Source organism: Gallinula chloropus (genome assembly GCF_964237585.1).
Source record: "Gallinula chloropus genome assembly, chromosome: 1".
NCBI lineage: Eukaryota > Metazoa > Chordata > Aves > Gruiformes > Rallidae > Gallinula > Gallinula chloropus.
In genome coordinates, this window is record NC_140085.1 from 67,189,139 (window position 1) to 67,210,249 (window position 21,111).

The 21,111-nt window shown below is 37.5% G+C and overlaps 1 protein-coding gene across 3 annotated transcripts; it reads left to right on the top strand.

The window, feature by feature from the left end:
* Positions 1 to 87: 87 nt before the first annotated feature.
* On the top strand, positions 88 to 20,632 carry FERRY3 (FERRY endosomal RAB5 effector complex subunit 3; the record flags this gene model as incomplete). Of its 3 annotated transcripts, none has more annotated exons than XM_084277110.1 (13): positions 88 to 265; positions 397 to 542; positions 1,923 to 2,104; positions 3,676 to 3,775; positions 3,869 to 3,990; positions 6,233 to 6,339; positions 7,081 to 7,278; positions 10,228 to 10,353; positions 12,014 to 12,121; positions 13,699 to 13,901; positions 18,774 to 18,831; positions 19,224 to 19,291; positions 20,281 to 20,632. In XM_084277110.1, 13 exons carry the CDS (start codon positions 88 to 90, stop codon positions 20,371 to 20,373), a joined length of 1,689 nt encoding a protein of 562 aa, XP_084133236.1. In that variant the 3' UTR covers positions 20,374 to 20,632. The 3 variants fall into 3 exon arrangements, with proteins under 3 accessions (XP_084133236.1, XP_084133237.1, XP_084133238.1); XM_084277111.1 differs by having other exon boundaries at positions 12,053 to 12,121; XM_084277112.1 differs by lacking the exons at positions 88 to 265; positions 397 to 542; positions 1,923 to 2,104 and having other exon boundaries at positions 3,689 to 3,775; positions 10,228 to 10,335; positions 12,053 to 12,121.
* Positions 20,633 to 21,111: the final 479 nt, after the last annotated feature.

Here is a 21,111-nt window from a genome sequence, read left to right on the forward strand (position 1 = left end):
TTTTAGTTGTCATTTTTAACTTACAATTTTATTACAAATGTAATTAATGTTGCTTTCATTTCTAATGCAGCAAATCAACTCAAGAAGATGAAGCCTAATAAAGGAAAGACCTACACAAGGGAGCGAGACTATGTGTACAAATTCAGTGCTGGAAATCAACATTTAGTGCTTACTGTGCCTCTCAAATTCCCTGTGCAAGAGAATATTAGTCATTTACACGGGCGTTTAATGCTTCTGCACAATCTGCCATGCTTTGTAGAAAACGGTAAGAATTGATTTCTCAGATTAGTGTCATATACCCATGTCCATAAGTGTCTTATTACCTGCTTGAAGATGATTACTGGTACTTCCCCTGGCATCTTTTGTTGATGGACCATTCTCTTCTTGTTGTAATAGACCTGAAGCAATCTCTTAATAAGTTCATAGAAGAGGAAACTATAAAAGATTATGACAGAGAAGCTGAAATGGCTCTGGAAGCAGTGAAATCAGGAAAAGTAGACATAAACCAGCTGGCAGATACTTGGGCTAAAGCTTACAAAGAGGTAAGATTAAGGCTGAAAAGTTAGTATTCAGGACTTCTGAGGGGACTGTGAGAGTGTGTGTGTGCATGTACACAATCACTTCTGTAAAGGTGCACAGTTACACCAGTGCTCACTTTTACTGATCAATTCTTAAGGTTTCTTTTTTATCTGAAAGTGATCTGTAAGTCTTCATCCTGCAAGTTCTCAGTCAGGTTTTTGTCTGAATTCTAGTAGAGTCAAAGGATACAAAACTGAGAGGTAAGCAGCTAGTGATATTCCAACAAAAATAAACCTAAAGGTTATAGTACATCAGAATCAAAGCAAGAGACAGTAAAATGGTGCTCCTACCCTAAATCTCAGAAATATCAGTGAAGCAAAAGTGTATAGAGACTTTTCAGGTCATTTTCCCAGTTCATGTGACTGTTTTACATTATCTAGCAATGGTGGGGCTTTAGCTGGAGTAATACGTTCAGTTTTGTATGTGGGCTTCAAAATACAGTAAAAAAACTGGAGGTGTCCTAGCAAAGAGGGAGAAAAAAAAGATTGACAGACACTGCAGCACTTGTAGGAATTTAATTTACATATCATGGAATATAGAAGGATGTTGAGAAAAGTTTCAAAACATTGGTTTATTACAAGGAAGTAAATCATCTGCCTTAATGAACATTGACAAAATGAAATTAGCTTAATTTTTCAGAAGGAAATAATTGTATTGGGATAGCATGGGAATGCAGTAAAACATTGAAAAAGTTTACTGTCTTCTGTGCTAGTGGTTTCTCTGAGTAGGTTAGCCTGAGTACAAAGGTTAGGGTTAGATCATCCCTTGACATTTCTGTCCTACACTTCAGTGATAGTGTAGGACAGAAATGTAGACCATCTCAGTTCGTCTGCTGAATCTGGTGGGAGTGACTACAAATGTAAGGAGTGTTTCAGTACCAAGGAGCTTGCAAAGCTGACATCTTTGGGCCATTCTTTGTTCAATAAAATTGCTTTTGTTCAATCAGTGTTGTTGATCAAATTGCAGTAACATCAGAGGTTAGTCATCCTTTCTAGCAAAATGTTTTTGTTTGCACAGCTGGTGTTTTGGGCCTCATCTAAAATTCATCAGCTGCAAATATTTTTGCAGATACTATTGTTCTTTCCAACTTGGTGGTGGCTGAGAACTGGTAGTTCCTCACCCCAGTCAAGACCTTAATGTTTCTGCTGTTAGTTGCTTTGAAAGAGAAAGAATATGGGAAGGGAGAGAATGTTGAAGCTAAAGCAGAATACAGAAAGCTAATAATAAAAAGGTAATTCATGTGTGTTGAAGGTTGTGTGGCACCATACCTACCCCACCATTGTGAAGGATTCATAGATGTCCAAAGAGGTACCACATGGTTTAACATCTCTTATGATTTTTAGACAACATTAGAATATGCAAAGCCTGAAGAAACCAGCTGGGATGAAGATTTTGCTGATGTTTATCATGATCTGATACATTCTCCAGCTTCTGAAATGCTGTTAAACCTGGAACACAATTATTTTGTCAGCATCTCAGAATTAATAAGTGAGAGGGATGTGGAACTGAAAAAGCTACGGGAAAGGTATTCATTCTTATTTTCCCCCTGACCCCCCCTGCCCTCCCCATCTTATTAAATAGGGATGGATGCCCCTGGGTGTATACAACATTTATGACAACGTGCATCAGCTTGTATTTGTCTATGTAAGCCCATTTTAATGTTGCCCTCTTTAAAGTGTTATAATACTTAGCCTATGTTTTTAGGGTCAGCTATCATATATTCTCCTCAGTCACAGAAAATAATGAAACCTGAGGCCATCAAAGTATTATAAAGTTTGATATCTGTTGTTGTAAGTGTTACAACAACATAATGTGCTTAGAATATCTATAAAGTAAAAGTATATGTACATAACAGGTTTTGCCTTCGCTGTGAACTAATTCAAATTGGAAGTTTCATGGGGTGAAAAGATGAACAGAAGACTTGTTCCTAAATTGTGAATTCAACAGTTTCTGACTTTAAGTTGGTTCGTCTATATAGGATCTTGAGTTTTCAAGTTTGAATAGCTGCAGGTAGCTGCTCTGTCCACAAGAGGGAACACGTGCAATGTTGAGTTTTCTTTTTCTTTAAAAAAAAAAAAATCACACAAATATAGATAAATTATAGATGCTAAATATTAGGGAAGCTGGAATATTCTAAGTAGGTATGTTTTAGCATTCTAAGTGGCAGTATTCCTCTCGAGTTTTGATTGTTTAAACTCATGTTACACAATGCATACTTGTTTATTTTCTTCTAGACTCAATGTGTTAGCAAATTTTTTTGCTTTACTCAAGTATGCCTCTAGAAGAAAGAGCACCAAATCCTAAAAGCAGTGCGACTGTGGAGCTCTAGTGTGATAAATTCCTCTGGAGTCTGTATCATATTAATTTGTCATAATCAAGAAACTCTGTATGTCAGTTGGCAGCTGAGACTAACACAAATGTGTATAGGTGGTGTTCTGTTTGCACAGGAACTGACTTGGAATCCTTAACCCTCAAGTCAATTTTTTTTTGTGGATATTATTGCTAGATCTATGCTAGGATAAAGCCATCCCTTGTTGAAGAAAGAACAGAATGTGAAAGACTAAGTGAAGGCAGGGATTAAGAAGACTACGGAGGGACAAGGGATCGGATGAACAGATGACAGCAGGGCCTCCCTTTAACTCCAGAACCCCTTGTTTAATGTGGTTTAAAGATGGAAGCTCATCTGACTGTTAAAAATAGGTGGTTAGCCCACTGCTTGGTGTTTACCTGTCTGCATCATCTGTGGTCGGGGCAGGAGGGAAGCAAGGGACTGAGTCTGCTCAAAAACTCTTCTAATGGTTAGGACAGTGAAGTGCTATCTTAGAGCATCTGGAGGTACTGTAGTACTTTGAGTCTCTGAGGGCAGACTTTAAATGCAAGAATTCCAACTGCAAAATGAGCAGATGGGCAAAGCACTGCATGATGTATCTTTCAGCTGTGTTCAGTTATACCTCTGCTTGTGATGAGCATTGACCAGTTGACTGATCCAGCTGATGATTGTACCTCTAACTGTATCAAAAACAATGGGTGTTCTTCTGCCTGTTTTTTTGAACATGTTGCTGCTTGTAAATCTACATTATTTTTTTTCTCTATCAGACAAGGAGCAGAAATGGATAAGGTGATGCAGGAGCTAGGGAAATCGCTAACAGACCAAGATGTAAATTCATTAGCAGCTCAGCATTTTGAATCTCAGCAGGTAAACTAAGTTCAGTGAACTAGAATATGGCATGCAAATAGTCATCTTAAAAGAAAACCAAAAACACTCAAATTATCATTGTCGTCTTGTTAGGATTTGGAGAACAAATGGACCAATGAATTAAAACAGTCCACGGCTATCCAGAAGCAGGAGTATCAGGAATGGGTGATAAAGCTGCATCAGGACCTAAAGAATCCCAACAACAGCTCCATCAGGTATTTAACTCCTGTGTGATGCTTCCATCTGCAATAGTACAAAAGGGCCCTCTTTCATATAATCTTTATTTCATATAAACCATTTAAACAGCATAAGCAAAGAAAAACAAAGGCAAACAAGCCATCATAAGTATTTATACATTTTTTTTAGGGAGTTTCTTCACTATGTAATGTTACAACCTTTCTGTACCAGGAAGTGTTCTAATGCACTAACTACAACTTGGGCTGAAGGGGTGGATGGGGTTTCCTCCTATTTTGCCTTTATTTACAATGTTTGTGTTTTACACTGTTTCACAAGGCTTTCTGTTAAGCTTAAAGGTGTTCTGCAGAGTAATTGTAGGTTAATAGTAACAGTATGACAAGTTTTTAATTAATAAGCCTCTATTTTTTTTTGTTTAATGCATACCTCACTGGACAGCTAAAAAACTGATTTTTTTTAATATGAACACTGGTGAGAGTTAAATGAAGAGTTTTGTAATTGAGGAAATAAAAGGGAAATCATAATTTGTAACCTGGGGAGATCCTTGTTCTATATCATTAGTAGCCAACACATTAGCTACTAATAAGAAAGTAGAAGCAGTAAAACCTAAGGCTTTCTTGTCTCACATAAGTAGAAGAGCCTATTTGAATAGATTTTGGTGGACGCAGTAAGGAATTTATGGGAAATGTAACACCTTTCAAAAAAGTGGATGCCAGCAATAAGAAGGAGACAGGCATGGGTCATAATGCTTTAAATACTTCCATGAAATCACTTTAAGTGTTTCCTTTTGGGATAAGGAAGCTGAGTGTATGGAACATGAGGGAAGAAAGAGAGGAGGAGAAATATATTGGAAGATGATGCTGTATGTTTAGACTACTCACTACTTTCCTCAGGATTTTGGAAGTCTTTTGCAGTTCTCAGGTTAGTTCAAGAATGTCCTACGACCTGCATATGTTACAAGCAAGCTGTACTGAAATGCTTTCCATGGAATTTTCATGGTAGCTTTGATTATTTCCACGAGGCTTTAGTGACATTACAAAGGCCATTCAGACTTATTACTGTGAACCTCTTCCCATGTTCTGGCCTTCTGCTGTCACAAAATAAGACCAAGGTGAAGCTGTTTAGAGCTGAAAGCTATAAAAAATGGACTGTTAGAGGTCCAGAGGCAAGCACCTCTGAGAGAGAGTGAGGATGTTTTGGCCTCAATCTTGGTTATATGTTATAAACATATACAAGTTTTTAACATACAGAAGCTTTTAACATATATATATATATATATATATGGGGCCAAAACATCCTCACTCTGATGTGAAGTATTGGTATCTTAATCATTGCAGTCACACATGCTAGCAGAAAGTGTGATCTCTCTGCTTGTGTTGAGTCCTGAAAACTAGAGGTCCTTAATGTCTTTGAGAAAAGTGTGCAGGAAGCCTACAGTAGGACAGTTGTAGAAGCTTTGAGAGATAAAAATGTCTTACACACATATATTGACATTGTATATATATACACACACGTATATCTTTTATGCATCTCATTGCTTATATATGTGTGTTTAAATGTATATTAATAGGATACCTGAGTTCTACTTCATCACTAGGCATTTGCAATGCATGAAATTGATTGCAAGGTTATAGCCAATTCCTTAGGAAACACTTTTGAAGATTAGGCACTTTGAAAAGAAAGAGAAACTTTTTGTTAATGCAGATACAAATTGGAGAGATGTTCACATTCTTTCATGTAGCAGAGACAGTACTTACTGTGTCACTTACTGCCAGACAGTTGAATTTAGGAAAAAGATTAAAAGCTATGTCTGAAATTTCTCCTGGCAGTTTAAACACTGTGAAGCATTTAATTTGGCTTCTTTTTTTTAACCTCCCATTTTCTGTGGGGAAAGAAGAAATATTTTATGTAGTAACTTCGTAAATAAGGTTTTGAGCATTATAAATAGGCTGAGAGGATTTTTGCCCCCTTTTATTCCTGTGTTCTTACTATGTTACAACTAGGTATTGCAATTTATTTTTATTTCTCAGAATGCTTTACTAATGAGCTAGGTAATTAACAGTGGAGCCTACTCTTCTGCTGGTGTGCTCATGCAGTGTTGCATGTCAGAAAGGCAAAACCTCAGATGGGTGGATTTAATTCAAATAGGTTTAGTCTCTTGGTTTCCACAGATTGAGAAAATTTAGGATACCTTTCAGAAAATATTGCTGACCTTGAAGAAAAATTAGTATAAACTTTTCGATGTGTTTGTCATCATTTTAGTGATGAAATTAAGGTTCAGCCCAGCCAGCTGAGAGAATCTGTAGAAGGAAATGGAAGAATTTATGAAGAGCAAAGACTGTTAGAAGAAAGTTTTACTATTCACTTGGGTAAGTAAAGAAAACTGTCACCAAAACAAAGCATAATAACAAATGCTAATAAATGGTGTATCTAAGCAGTTTATTACTTAACTGTCAGTGTATGTAACACATATAGTTTGTAATTGTTTTGCATTTGTTCTTTATATATGTAAGAGAAGTGTAGTACAGTATAAAGTGTGTCAAACAGTACCTAGCTGACCAGAAAATTCTTGGTGGAAAACATGCTAGAAGAAAGTTTTTATCCACTTGAGCAAGGTGACTAATGTAAAAAAAAGCACATCAAAACAAACAGCAGTTAATAATGGTATTTTTACTTTTCTTATGTTTGCTAAGAAAATGTGGGTATCAAATTCAATTCCTGTGATTAAACAAACAGAAAAATAGATGCTTAAAAATTTTACTTTTTGTTTATGCAGTAGAGAGGATTTGTGCTGTCTTTTTGGACTGCATTAGTATTTCATCCATAGCCTTATGGAGGAATAATACTGAGGTATAGATAAGCCTTGCAAGATAAGCTTTGCATTGGGACAGTATGTGAAAATAGTACATTTTTACTCTTTATCAGTAAGTTGCTGATATGTATGTGAAACTGAATATATGGTTAAGAAATTTGAGTCTTATTGATTATACTTCCATTATAGATCCCTTTCAGAAAACGTAGGGGAGCACTGTGATCCCTTACATTTTAATAACAATCCTGATTTTTCTCTCTTTTACTGTGTGTATTAAAATAATTTCTATTCTGTACAGGAGCTCAGTTGAAGACCATGCATAACTTGAGGTTACTGAGAGCTGATATGCTGGATTTCTGTAAACACAAGCGCAATCATCGAAGTGGAGTAAAACTTCACAGGCTCCAAACTGCGATGTCTCTCTATTCGACTTCTCTCTGTGGCTTGGTTTTATTGGTAGATAACCGTATCAGTTCATATAGTGGCATCAAAAGAGGTGAGTCCTCTAATGGGTATGTTGTGTCAGTGGGAGAAAAAAGGTCACTAAAAATTTGTTGCCTTCTCTGACAAAAAAATATTCGTTGTGAAATTAGGATTGGAGACCCTGATGGTTTGGATTTAGTATTGCGGAAGGATAACAAATGCAAGAAGAGCTGTCATTAAGGATGGGGGACGGAGTTGTGGTCTGGTAGATTGTTCTCTTTCTCCTCTTTCCCAGGTTGTGTGCTTTAAGTAACGTGTTACAGTGAACACTTCAGTGTTGATTTCCTGGCCTTAGACTGACATTATCAGTAGGGGCTTCTAACTCTCCAATGTCAGCCCAGCATACCAACACCTATTTGGAAAATGAAATGCTCTTAAGATTTTAAATTGATAAGTAAATGTATAAAAGTGCCATGTACCGGAGATATCTGGAGCACTGTGAATTCCATTACAAATGAACAATAGGAATATTACTTGCCTATTCCTTGATTAGTAGCCATTTTAAGTGCATATCTTTTGAGTAGCTAGATGCTATGATGAAAGGGTTTTTTTGTATCAAGGTTAACCAATGAAACATCTTTATTCCTGTTCCTCTTTTGTTCCAGTTAGGTCTTGCAGCCACAGTAGAGGGAAAAATAAGGGACTTTATCACAATCTATAAAATATAATCAATATCTCTTGCTTTTTTTGAATTCCAAAAGGACTTTGACAAGCTTAACTGTGGGCACATTCCGCAGCTGACTGCACCATCACCATTCTTTTTGAAAATCCTGTAGAAATGAATATGTCTCATGTCTCAGCTCCTCTGACCTAGTTGGATGTATTACTTTAAAGCATCAGTGAACATCTGGTTGTACTAAGACCCCAAACCACCATAGGCGGCAACTGAGGTTTGGGCAGGTTTCTTTAAATCCACTCTGTGGTGAGAGTCATAGCTTCTGGCAGAAGAGCAGTAATAAACACCTCGGAGAGGAGACTTTGTTCTTGAACTGTTAAAGCTGTTTGTTGCAAGAGCACTACCCAGAAACCATTCTCCTTCCTAAAAGGCTTTTAAATAAATAAATACACTAGGGGGTTCAAAGAATCATAAAATTTCGATGTAGGAGACCTTTAAATAATACACTGATGCTGTTTAGAAGGGTGGTGGCTTGTGCAGTCTAAATTTTGGGGTTACAAAAGTGCAGTAACAATTTTCTGCTCCTGTTCTAAAGCTAGGAAAAAATACAAACCTAATAGCCTTTATTTTGTGATGGGCTAGAATCTCCCTCAAACCTCTGTGAGGTTTTCAAAGGTAGTTGGAGTAAATGAGCTTGATGTCAGCACGCTGTTTATCCAAGCATTTTACACTGTTTTGAGCAACACCAGTCTCTGAACAGAGAAGTGCTCCAGTCATGAAGTCCTGCAACTTACTTGGTTAACCTTGCTTGTTTAGCTCTGTCCTGAGGAGGCTTAAAAATGTCCTCCACATAGTGTATTTTATTTAGTTCTGTTGTGTCTGGCAAACAGTTTGATGTTAGGTCTTTAGTAAATGTTACATTTGTCTGAAAAATCAGGATGTTGTTGTAAGGCTGAAAACCATGACTGCAATGTTTTCTGTTCTCTTACAATGCGTAAACAGCAACTACCAATATATACCTTTGAAATAGGATTTGGGCACATCTCTAGGAAACAGCCTTGAACAGAAAGTTCAACTTATGTATAAACTTTCAACATGCTAATTTCATTCAGACTGTTTTTTTCCTAAGCTATATGTATAATTACTTCATATTCTTTATGCACTGCCAGCTCAAATCTCTTACAGTAGGCCTTTGTAGGGCTACAGTGACTCAGGTTTTAAGTAGGTGCAGCACACTCAGGCAATTTATAAAGTAAAATTTATTTAAATACAAGAGATTTTTGTGTGTCAAATAAAATGTCTTATGACCTTATTTTATCATACCACACAGAGAAAAGATAGTCTTTTGGAGTATGAACTTGTTCCTCCCTGAGTTTTGGGCATCAGAATTTAATAAAGCCTTTTGAAAATAGATTTTATGATGGAGACTTCCTGTAAAAAAGATAAAATACATTAAGATTTTCCTCTCTACCCTGCCTGTTCACAGGAATATAAGGTGCTCTCCAGATAGGCAATCAGAGTACACTGAGAGCTTTAAGGAGGATTAGAGCAGGTACCTCAAAACAGGAAGTGAGTAAGCAGTTGCTTAGTGTAGTCAGTCTCCTTGCTAATGGTTTGTTTTGGCTCCCATTGACTTGCTTGGGATGAAGGCTGGGCATTAGCATAAGGAGTTTAAAGTACCAGTCACAGAGGTAGTGTGTTATGATGCTAATTATCAGTATAATGTGTCCAGTTTTTACATAATACTTGCTTATTGGGAAAAGGAGCTTTCAGCTCTTCTCAACTGATGACACTTTTCTTTAGCTTTCAGATCTGTGTTTTGAGAACTAAAAGTGAAGAACTGTAATTAAATCTTGCCAGATGAACTAGATGAATTTCATTAATAGCACTCATTTTTTCAGAACTGAAATGCTGTTATTGCTGTTGGAAGTATCTATTATGTATGCTTTAATGAAGTATCACAGATTATTGGACTGTTAGTATTAAGACATAATTTTTAAACAAGACTCCTTTTAATGCACATGTATTTTATTAGTGTTATTTTGAGGGGTTTTTGCCTGGGTCCATTTGTTTAAACTGCAACAGTACTATAAGTTTGTGGGTTGTTTTTTTCCCCAAGCAATTAATTAAAAAAACAAACAAACAAAAAACCCTAGCTTTGGGGGTTTGCAGAATTTAATGAATATTTTTTAGAATTTAGAGAGGAGTACAGCAGGGCTTTGTCTGCTTTTTATGGGGGTTGACTTTGGTACTGGCCTTGCTTGAACAATAGAGCAGAATTATGTAATGTTACTAAGCACAGCCTTATGACGTGGATTTTATTTTGATTTTTTTTTCCCCCCCTAGATTTTGCAACTGTTTGCCAAGAATGCACAGATTTCCATTTTCCTGGAATTCAAGAACAGCTTGAAATTGTCCAGAAGGTTGTACTTAAGGCCAGAGCACAGCGTAGCAGTAAGTCGAAAAGACATGGTCAGTGACAACCAAAATTACTTTCCTTGAAATAGAATAGTGGTCAGCTGAATGTTTATGGTTATGGGCGAGCTAATTTCACTCTTCTTCAGTTACCTGATCTATAAAATGGAATGTTCCTGTTTATTGATAAACTGTGAGAAGTCTGCACGAAGTTCTGTCTTCACAGGCAGCATGGTCACATCATGTTTTTACTGCTGTAAGACATACGTTATGAAAAAAAAAAAAGGATAAGTCATAGAATCACAGAATGCTTTAGGTTGGAAGTGATCTCAGAGTTCCAGACTCCCTGCCATGGGCGGGGACACCCTTCACTAAACCAGGTTGACCAAAGCCCCATCCTGCCTGGCCTTAAACACCTCTGTGGAGGGAGCAGCCTCAGCTTCTCTGGGCAACCTGTTCCTCATCATCCTCACAGCAAAGAATTTTTTCCTGATGCCTAATCTAAATCTACCTTCTTCTAGTTTAGAGCCATTACCCCTTGTCCTATCACTCCATGCCTCTGTAAACAGTTCCTTTCCATTTTTTCTTTAGGCCCCTTCAGGTACTGGAAGGCGGCAGTGAGGTCTCCCCAGAGCCTTTTCTTCTCCAGGTTGAACAAGCCCAACAGTCTCAGCCTGTCTTTGTAGGAGAGGTGGTCATCTTTGTGGCCTTCTGGATTTACTCCAATATCCCAGTATCTTTCTTGTACTGGGGACCCCAGAGCTGGACACTGTACCGCAGGTGGGGTCTCAGCAGAGCAGACTAGAGGGGCAGGATCACCTCCCTTGACTGGCTGGTCATGCTGGTTTCGTTGCAGCACAGGGTGCAGTTCGATTTCTGGGCTACAAGCAAAGTTCTGTAGTCTTGATCACTATCAACATGCAAGATGTCTGGGGCCATTATGCTTTCCTCTGCAGCTGGAATTGCCTTGAGCATCCCAGACTTTGTCTGATGTGACTTTTTAATTGCTGTTTAAATGTAAAGCTTTAAAAATCGCAGGAGAGGAGTTGCAACTTAGAAGTGGACACTGCAAAATGAATTGGCTAAATGTGTATGCTCTTTAACGCTGACCAAATCCTTGTGAATGAATATGACTTTGCAGTTATATATACAAATGGCTGTGAAATTCTCTGACCACACGGTGTTACGGCACTACTGGTACATCGTGAAACTCTGTTTTTCTTGCAGAGAACTACTTATGTGGTTTAAATACGTCAGTAACATGAATAGATTCGTAACAGCGCATAGAGAAACAAGTTTTCCTAGGAACCTGTGTATTGCTGTAGACTTGAGGAAAATGTTGAATGAAAGCTTTTTATTTTATATTGTTGATTTATGTAAATCTCTTTAAAATTGTTCTTGTAACACTACATGAACAAATTTGTTCTAACTAGTTACAATATTTAAGAAGCAATAGCAACGTGCTATGCAGTTCTGGGTGTGATTTGGGAAGTCTAGTAATATGTTATAATATTGTAGGGTGTTTTGTCCAAATGAGGGGGTATCTGTAGGATGATTAACACAGCTAATGATCTGAGACAGGATTTAGTTCAGCGTGTGTTGAAAACAGCAAAACACCTTCCTGTCCATCCATCTGCTTTTTCGGGACTGTATGGTAAAAAAATTCAAGACAAATACCTCAGGACATGCAGATTTCATGCAAAGGTATAATTAATAGATGGTGTGTTTAATATGTGTGCCATGTGTTTATATACAGAAAACAAAAGTAGTGGAAATGAAGAAAAATTAAAGAATATTGAACGAAACCAGTCGAATATTTTACCGGGTGAGTTCTGTTGCATTCCCCCCACCCCCTTCTTAAAGCAAATTGTGTTTTATAGATGCACATTTTTAGCTCTAAAGTCAAAACATAAATTATAAAGTAAACCCAAGTTGACCTCAATCAGAGGAGAAGGATGTTCTTGTGGCTAAGGCAGAGAACTGGGTGTCAGGACATCTGGTTTCTATTCCCAGCTTTCCCACTGCATCATGTGACTTGGGGCAAATCACTTAACTTTTCTATGCCTAAAATTTCTTTTCAGAATTTAAGGGTGGAAAAAAAAAATCTCTGTGTGTTTTAGGACAAGAGGAAGGCTAAAAACTAGCAAGTAATTTTGAGTTTGTAAATAATTATTTGTATTTATGTATCACTGTTGTGATACATTCTAAAATGTTTTACTGTATCTTTTAACTTTGAGAAAGTACAAATCTATTCCTCTCAAAGAAGAAGTATCATCTCTATATATTGTGATTTTTAATTTTGGTTTTTTTAGTAAGGAAAGCTTATGTGGAATTTGAAGATAAATACAGAGTTGGAGAGGGAAGCAGATAAATACATACAACTCATGGTTGATTAAGAGGACTTCTTAAAATTGTCTTTGTGGTTGTCTTAGATCTTGTTATTGTAAATGGATTATAAATTAACTTGGGTCCTTAAGAGGTAAATTCAGTTAAATCTTCCTGCAGTGGCTTCTGTGTTACTACTATTGGCCATTGCTGGGGATTACTGCTTCCTTAGTAGTCAGCAGAACAGAGTCCATACACGTTCTTCAGCACTTCCAGCACAGAGGCAGTTTCATAATTCAAATGACCAGTGAAAATAGGTTTGAACAAAGATGTTTATCTGTTGAATGAAACAGTAGGGGTATTTCATACCTGATTTTCTGTTGACTCTAGTGTAGACTTTGGATCTCCAGCACAAAGTTAAGATGGAGACCTGTATTTCACTACCTCTGATGCTTTCTCTACCTTTGATAAATGAATACCAAGTCTAAAAGTACCCCCAACAAGATGTCTTGGTAACTGTTTGAACACAGCTCCCTAACTAATCTTCCCCTAACTATAAATTGTTATTTTAAATTCTAATGATCGTTGACACGTACTGGAAGACAAAGGTATCTCAGTTGTTACGTAACCAGACTTTCTGCATCCTTTATTTTAACCCATCCATTTTTGGTCTTTCCGCCTCCCACATCTGTCTGCAGTCCAGTGCTTACGTTGTATTTTCTGAGTATCACAGCTCCTCTGTGTTTGTGTTGCTGTTTCGGGCTATATATAGCTCATATCCGCCTGCACTGGCACTCTTACATCTTATTACACCAGGTGTCCCTGATGCCAGTGAAACCCATCAAAGCAGGACAGTGAGTGTAGGGTGAGTGTAAAACAGTGATATTCAAAGGGATTTTTAGATCAGTTGGTTTCTAACTTTTTTTCATCTTCTTAGGTATGTGTTGTGATCTCTGTTGTATATTTGCATTTACCTTTTGTCTTAACTGACCTTGACCTTAATGTTGCCTAATAACCATGTTTCAGTACAGATCAGTGCCGTGATTCCTTGCCTCCTTGCTTTGTATTGTTCTGTAGGAGAATTCTACATCACACGACACTCAAATCTTTCTGAAATTCATGTTGCCTTTCACCTCTGTGTGGATGATAACGTAAGGTCTGGTAACATCACTGCTCGGGATCCTGCGATCATGGGACTCAGAAATATTCTCAAGGTTTGCTGCACACACGACATTACTACCATTAGTATTCCTCTCCTCTTGGTGCACGACATGTCAGAAGTAAGTAAATGTCAAGATTTGATTCGGTGTTATCTTCTAGGATGAAACAAAAATGGTTTTTGGAAAAAGTGTGTTTCATGCTGGTTTCAACCAAATGGGGTGGTTTATCCTAATCCCATGCTCAAGCCCCATCATTATGCTGGCACTCAGGTCTATATAGGGACCCAAACTGAGGGAATGTACCTGTGGTATTTGGCTAAACCACCACAACCTGTTAAAGAATATTTCAGCCAAATAAATCACTGAGTGATTTTGGACACTTTGTTTGCTTGATCCAGCTCATTGCACTGTTGGACAAGTATTGATGAAAGATGGGACTACAGGCCTGGAAGTTTTCTCGCAACAGCTCTTGCTTAGAAACTGTATCTTCAGAGTTGCTGCTGTGATAGTGATGTCAGATCCCCAGACTTAATTGTTGCTAGTTAGAAACCCTGAAAACTAATTTTTATGAGCAGCAGAGCTAGCAAAGCTTGGCTTAGAGTTCTGTATCCCTAAACACCACCTCAACCTTACACAGCAGCAGCCAAACTTCACCTCTGCTCTGAACTGTCTCCTGCTTCATTGCCTAATCACTTGCATCCTTAATTTCTATCCCTGTTTCCTCTAGAAGTCAAGAAGCAGCATATTGCTGAGGCTCTTTATAGATAGCAGATTACTTATTATGCTGAGCTCTGTATTCTCTTCTTTGGTGGGATGCTAACGTGTAGACCTCATTTCTTCATTACCTGTAGTATTTCAGGGTGTGTAGTAATTTAATACCATTGACAACCTCTTTGCTCTGTCACATCTAGCCCACAAGATACTAGCAGAGAAGAAAAGGGTTTAAGGAGGCAGGGAGAGAACCAGTGGACAGGCAGTGGAAGCATATGCCTCACCTCCTTAAGAGGTGGAAAGTCTATAAACTTCAAGAAGTGAGAACAAAATAAAGATACTGATGCCCTTGCATGGATAATTGTAGTCTATTGTTGTGGGGTTTTTAAATAAGCCTTTCATTTTTCACAAGTAGATTTCAATACTGCCTTTCCTTCTTTGAAAGTGCCTGACTCATAGCGAGATAAAAGCTCACCAGTGGATTACCTTTAAGAGTGACTTTGTTAACAGAATTTGATTGGAACACAGTGCCCCCCCCTTCTGCTAGATCAGGGTCTGTTACTGTGAAAGTCCTAGCAATGGAAAACTTAAATGTCCACTAATTAAGCTTCTACAGGCTATACTTCCACACATAGTAGTAGACTTTTATGACACATTATATTATTTCTGAAAGTTTCCATCTCTGGTATCAAGGCCTTTTCTTGGGGCACAAATGCAAGTAGTCAGTTTGCAGGGCAGCAGCCTGTTACTTACGGGACTCAATGACTGTATTTCACAAATTTATTGACGTTTTTAAAATCAGGTTGCCATCTGACTATATTCTTCCCCCCCCTCTTTAAATCTTGTTAGCTTTACCTTTCATTTGTATATCTGTAATTTAAAATACAAATTAAGCACAAGAACAAGTGTTCAAGATACTTTGTGATTGTGTTGTTGACTGGATGTGTGAAACTGAAGAATTTTGTCCTTGTATAGAGCTGTATTCTTTAAAGGACCCATATAAAACAATGTACCTTTAGTGATGTTTTCAGAGTAAGCAGAAGGTGACCTGTATGCTAAGTGTATGTTTAGCCAAACTGCATTGTGTGAATTGCATTAGCAGCATTGCTTATTACAGTGCTTCGCAGCTGGCTGACCTAATTTGAAATACACACATGTGTAACTTGTTGTTGAGGGAAAAGTGGATAATAACAGATTTCTGAAAGTTAAGCTGAACTTGGTGCCTTCAGCAGCCCCAGTTTTGAATCTGTGTTTACCACCTACATAAAACCATTTTTGTCAAGTGGTTAACCAGGAGCACAGCTGCAGAGATGTTTGCATGCTTTGCTGGGACAGGTACTCATCATGAGTTTTCACTCTGCTTTTCTCTTCTTTTAAGTGGAAGAGTGGTGTTTGTAACCTCACACAAGTAATGTGTATAGATCTCAATGGAGACACACTACATTGCATTTTGTTATTATTGGACCTTGTATAAATCTTTTTATTGTTTTTTTATGAAAAATTAATTTTTTCTTATGATGAGAGCAACAAAAAAATCAGGACAGAGAAATCTGTTAAAAGGAGGAGTGAAACTGGGTTTCATATTGGAGAAAGGCAAAAGCAGACGAGTTCAAATTCAGTTCAGCTGAGGCATTAGTCTTGAATCTGATACAAACTGGGGAGTGAAATGGCTCTTATAGCATGGCATTGCTAAAAGTGCTAGAGCTGGCACACTCCCTTGGCAGTTTCAATAGAGGAGCCATTGCTGCTCTCCACACAGCAGCACTGAGAAAAATGTGACTCTTGTGGAATCTTAGATAGCTGTCTCTCTTACAATAAGTTAAGACAAAAATATTTTGGAAAAAAAAGCAGAAATGGAGTATAAGGTGAGTAACAAATGTTTCTGAACATGGTTTATGTATATGAAGAGATTATTGATGGGTGTGCTAATCTCAAAGATTTCTAGTCTGAGTTTCCTGCCTTTAAATGTGTAGTTGTTCATGCCGTGTTTAGGACATGCATAGATATATCTTGAGTGAACATCTGGCTAATTCTTAACTTAGTAAAATTAGCTGTTGAACTTTGGTTTTAAATCTCTGTCCCACAAGACATTTATGGACATTTTCATTACCTGGTTATGACATTGTTCTGCGAAGGCAAAAGCCTTAAAAATGGCAGCCCCATGTAGTGAATCTGTTGGCTAAAAAGGCTTTCACCATATTGTTCTAATCATTTAAGTGTTCTAATCATTTTAAGTTATTTTTTCCTTTTTAATTTTTTTTTTAAATTGGCAAAAGAAATCTTCGTTTGACAACAAATCATTACCTTCTCAAAAGGAGTGAGGTGCACTGTCTGCTGGTGAACAAAACCAAGAGTCTCAGGTGGTTTGGGGTTTTTTTGCTTGCTTGAATGCTATTTACCAAGCCTTACTATAGGAGATGGGGTTTTTGCTTTGCTTTTTTTTCCTATCCCTTGCACTGTATTTTGAATTGGTACATAGCTGATCCTTTATCATTGCCACAGCTGTTACTTAGTTTGCATGTAGATAAAAATTTTGATAGAACTGCAAAATCAGGTGAAGTTACGTTTTTGAAGATGGATTAGAATTGAATCACTACTGGGTCATTTTCAGTTCTTGTGGCTTGCATGCAGTGGCATTCTGGATTCAACCAGTTATATTCCTCAGTGCCCACAAGATTTAACATCTATGTTCCTCTAAAATAGTCCAAGGAATAGTGTCATATCCTGCTGTTTCAATCAGTCCTTTTAAGGCTTAGTTCCCTTTATTGACTATGCAAGGTACTCCTGAGTTACCTTCAGAGCAACAGGATCTTTCTTTTTTAGACACTTGTTTTCTATCTCAGCCAAAACAGTGATCATAACTAACAAACACCTACATCACTTGTGACAGAAAGCACTCATAGGCAGATGAAGTATAACAAAGGCAAAGTATTTCTTCCAGAAAGCTTGGGGGAGGGGGTGAGCAGGAAGGGGGGAAAGCCCTGCATTGTTCTGATTAGTGGTTCACATACCCTAAAAGCAGCATCTACTGATGCACTGATTTGCATAATGAAAGAATGTTTTCTGAAAAGTAATTTCTAGCTTACATTCCTTTAAACTTCCTATGTATTTTGGAAATGGGAGGAAATATTGAAATACTCTCACCAAAGTAGGAACTTTGACTTTCAGTAGTGTTTAAGACAGCCATATTCAGTAAGCTGTTACAGTATTATCAGTTGGCACAGGTAACTTTGCTTCTGAGAACTTTTAAAATCCTGAAATTGCTCTTTGACAGATTGCACAGTGTTTGCCTTTGCAAAACAAAGGTTGGCTTTTCTGATTAGGTTCAGTATAAATTTCAAAAGGTACTTAGAATGTTAAATTTGTTTCCATATCTGTATTGCTGCATTGGGACTAGAAAGTGCTGATTTTGATGTTGAATAGTACATCAGAACAAATAGGCCCTGTTTTCTATCTGGGAAGTGTTAACAGTGACAGTCATTCTGGCTCTGAGTAAGAATATTTGTCTCGGTATAATTCACTTTGTAGTGTACAGTTGAAGAACATTTAACATAACAAAGCATTTAAACTGCTGCTTAAATTATTTAGACCATTGCTTATAGTAATATCTTAAGCTATTTTAAACCAGTGTGGTTTTCATATCCCATCTTGGTATTTAACTTCAGGTAAGAAATTGCTGTCTGTTTATATCTGAAACTCCTCCATCAGATGAAGATGGATTTTTTTGTTTTGTTTTAACATAAATAAATCTTTAGGGGAGAAGGACTTCATCCAGTTCCAGTTTTAGAGGGAAAGTTTTTCCTGAAGGTGGCATGTATGCCAATAGACCTTAACCAGAATCATCCATTACAGCTGGTAATTTTAATTTAATGTGGTTGGGAGCCTATCCTTGATTAGCTGGTGCCAGTTACCCATTGGATATTACACATTTTTCTGAAGTGCTACATGGGAATTAAATAGACCCACTTGCAATGGCATTAATGGGATTGTCAAGAATATTTTTATTCAAGATCACAGCTTAAAAATTTATCAACTGTTCTGACACTGGGCTTTCCTACCAATAATCAGTGCTTTTATGGTTGCTTATAAGGTATAGACCACATGCCTAGAATATTCTGGAAAACTGAATCTGTGTAATGCTGTAGTGTCTATAATACTGCTTGAATACCTGATGGGAAAATGTGGTTTTACAGCAAAAATGCTTTGATTCTAATAGCTGCCCTGCTGCTCTTGTTGGTTAGATCCATTGGGCATTGAGGCTTTTCATTTATTAACTTTCAGGAAATGACCATTCCGTGGTGCTTGAAGAGGGCGGAGCTTGTGTTCAAGTGTGTCAAAGGTATGTTACTGAATGCTTTTGGGAAGAGGCTTGTCCTCATTCATGTGAATGTTATCACATCAGAGCCAAAAGAACTATTTGCCAGTGAAAGCAAGCCACTGAAGGGACTGGTAACACACGTGTGGAGAAAGCTCTTGCTTCTGCTGGCAAACACTGAGCTGTAAAGTACTAGTTGTTCTGGTTATGTTCTCCATAACGCATTAGCTTTTCCAGTTAAAGCAGATTTCAGTCAAGACATTGGCCAAGTCCGATATAAATGTGATGAATGACATCCCTAGTTAAGGCAGATAAAATCCTAATGGTATATCAAAACTCCCTCGCTGCTTGATAATGGTGAAATTTTTGTGGATAGTCACACAGGTAATGCATGTAATGTGAATGATCTTTTCTAGGTTTCATGATGGAAATGGCCTCATGGGATGGAGGAATTTCTCGGACTGTACAGTTCTTGGTACCACAGGTAGGTTAAACCAAGTTCATGTCCAACCTAGGAGACTGCTGGGACAAAAAGTTAAATGTCAACAGGTCCAGTTCTGATTTCTTTATTATGCCCTGTTCTTCTTGTGTGAGTTTAAATTAATCTCTGTGGCTTTGGTCCCTTCTCTTATACAACAGGAATAAAAGGGATTTATATTCTGGATGTCCTGTAGTATGTTCTGAGGCTGCAAAAGTTTCAAACTGGGAAGTTCACCTTTACAAGTGGCGAATATATCACCTTTGAAAAAGATACTTTTGCTATTATTTACCCTAAAGAGTTGGGCTAACTTTGCATTAGATAGGTTTAGGCATTTATTAGGTGTATTGTCTAACAATTTATAAAGTTGGAATGCACTGTCTGCGGTCTTACTTCCATAAACTCATTCATGAGTCTGGGCATTTGAAGTTAATTGAAACTAGGATTCTGACATTATTTAAGTTGGAGTTCTTGCTGATCTTGAGAAACAGGAAACTTTCCAAAGGTGGCCAACACTTGTTTAATTTGTTCTGCAAAGTGGTACTGGACGTACTATAAAAATCAAGAGTTATGTTAGGAGAGAACTAATATACATTTCTTGACAAAGTAGTAAACTGCTGAGCAAAGAGAAACCCAAGAATAAACCAAGTACTGAAGTTGAATCTACTTCTGGAATTTAAAGAGTGGGAGCCTTGTAGATAACAAACAGTGCTGTCCTGCTTATGGCAAGCAGAGGTAATCAATTACTAGAACAAGAAATCTGCTGGAAACAGAGAAGTCAAATACACAAACAGTATTTTTAGGTCAGTCTTATGATTGGATTAAATAGAAGTAGTTTGAAAACAATCTTTGTGGCCGTTTGAAAAAGAGCAGTTTTCTTGAATGTCACAAAACTCAGCTGAAAGAGATGTAATTCTTCCAAACTACAGCAAAAAGCCAGAGCTTACTGGTGTGGGGTCTATAGTCTGTTGTGCTGTGACTTTCTTTTTTTCCAGACAATTTCTGAGGAAATGTTTTACCAGCTGAGCAATATGCTTCCACAAATCTTCAGAGTGTCCTCTACATTGACTCTGACCTCGAAGCACTGAATTTTGTGCAGCAGTGAGATGTATCCTGTTGACAAAGGATGAGACTACAAAGGTTCTGGAATGGAATGTCTCTCTGAGGGCTGGTGACCCTGGAGTGGTGTTTGTTGCAACTTTCAAGAATCATGTTGTCATAATAAAAGATCAATGTTGGTGGCTGCACTTGGGTGTTAGCAGTTTGGGGTTTGCCTCTTGCTTCCTGGTTCAGCAAAGTGTTAATGTCGAGTTCCTCACCCTTCTCTGAAAGGCGTTCAGTGGAGCTTACTGAGATGTAAGCCATTCTCATACTTAAGTAGTAGGGGTAAGAGCCTGTGGTAGGAATAGGGTATTCAGGGTGAGCTTCAGGTTGTTGAGGGTTGGTTTTTTTAAAACATTTTCAGAATTTGATCAGTCATACTGTAAAAAAAACAAAAAAAGGCAACAATATCAGGTGTCTACTTAGAATAACTCTGATGTAATTAGTCACAGTTGTCTTTCCAGGGTCATAGTGACCACAAAATAGTCTGTCTTTTTTTTTACCATTGTTACAAAATTAAAGACACAAAACAAACATTTCACTTGCTGCATTTTGTAAATCACAGAAGTGCTTAAAACCAAATCAATGTACCTGTGACAATAATTAGAGTTATTTAATCATTATTTCTTCCTTTGTTTTTGGTATGTTAACTTTTTGCTTTATTTCAAGATTTCATGTTGGTAAGTTTGTCACTTGAACAACTCACTAGGAACACTCTAGTGTTC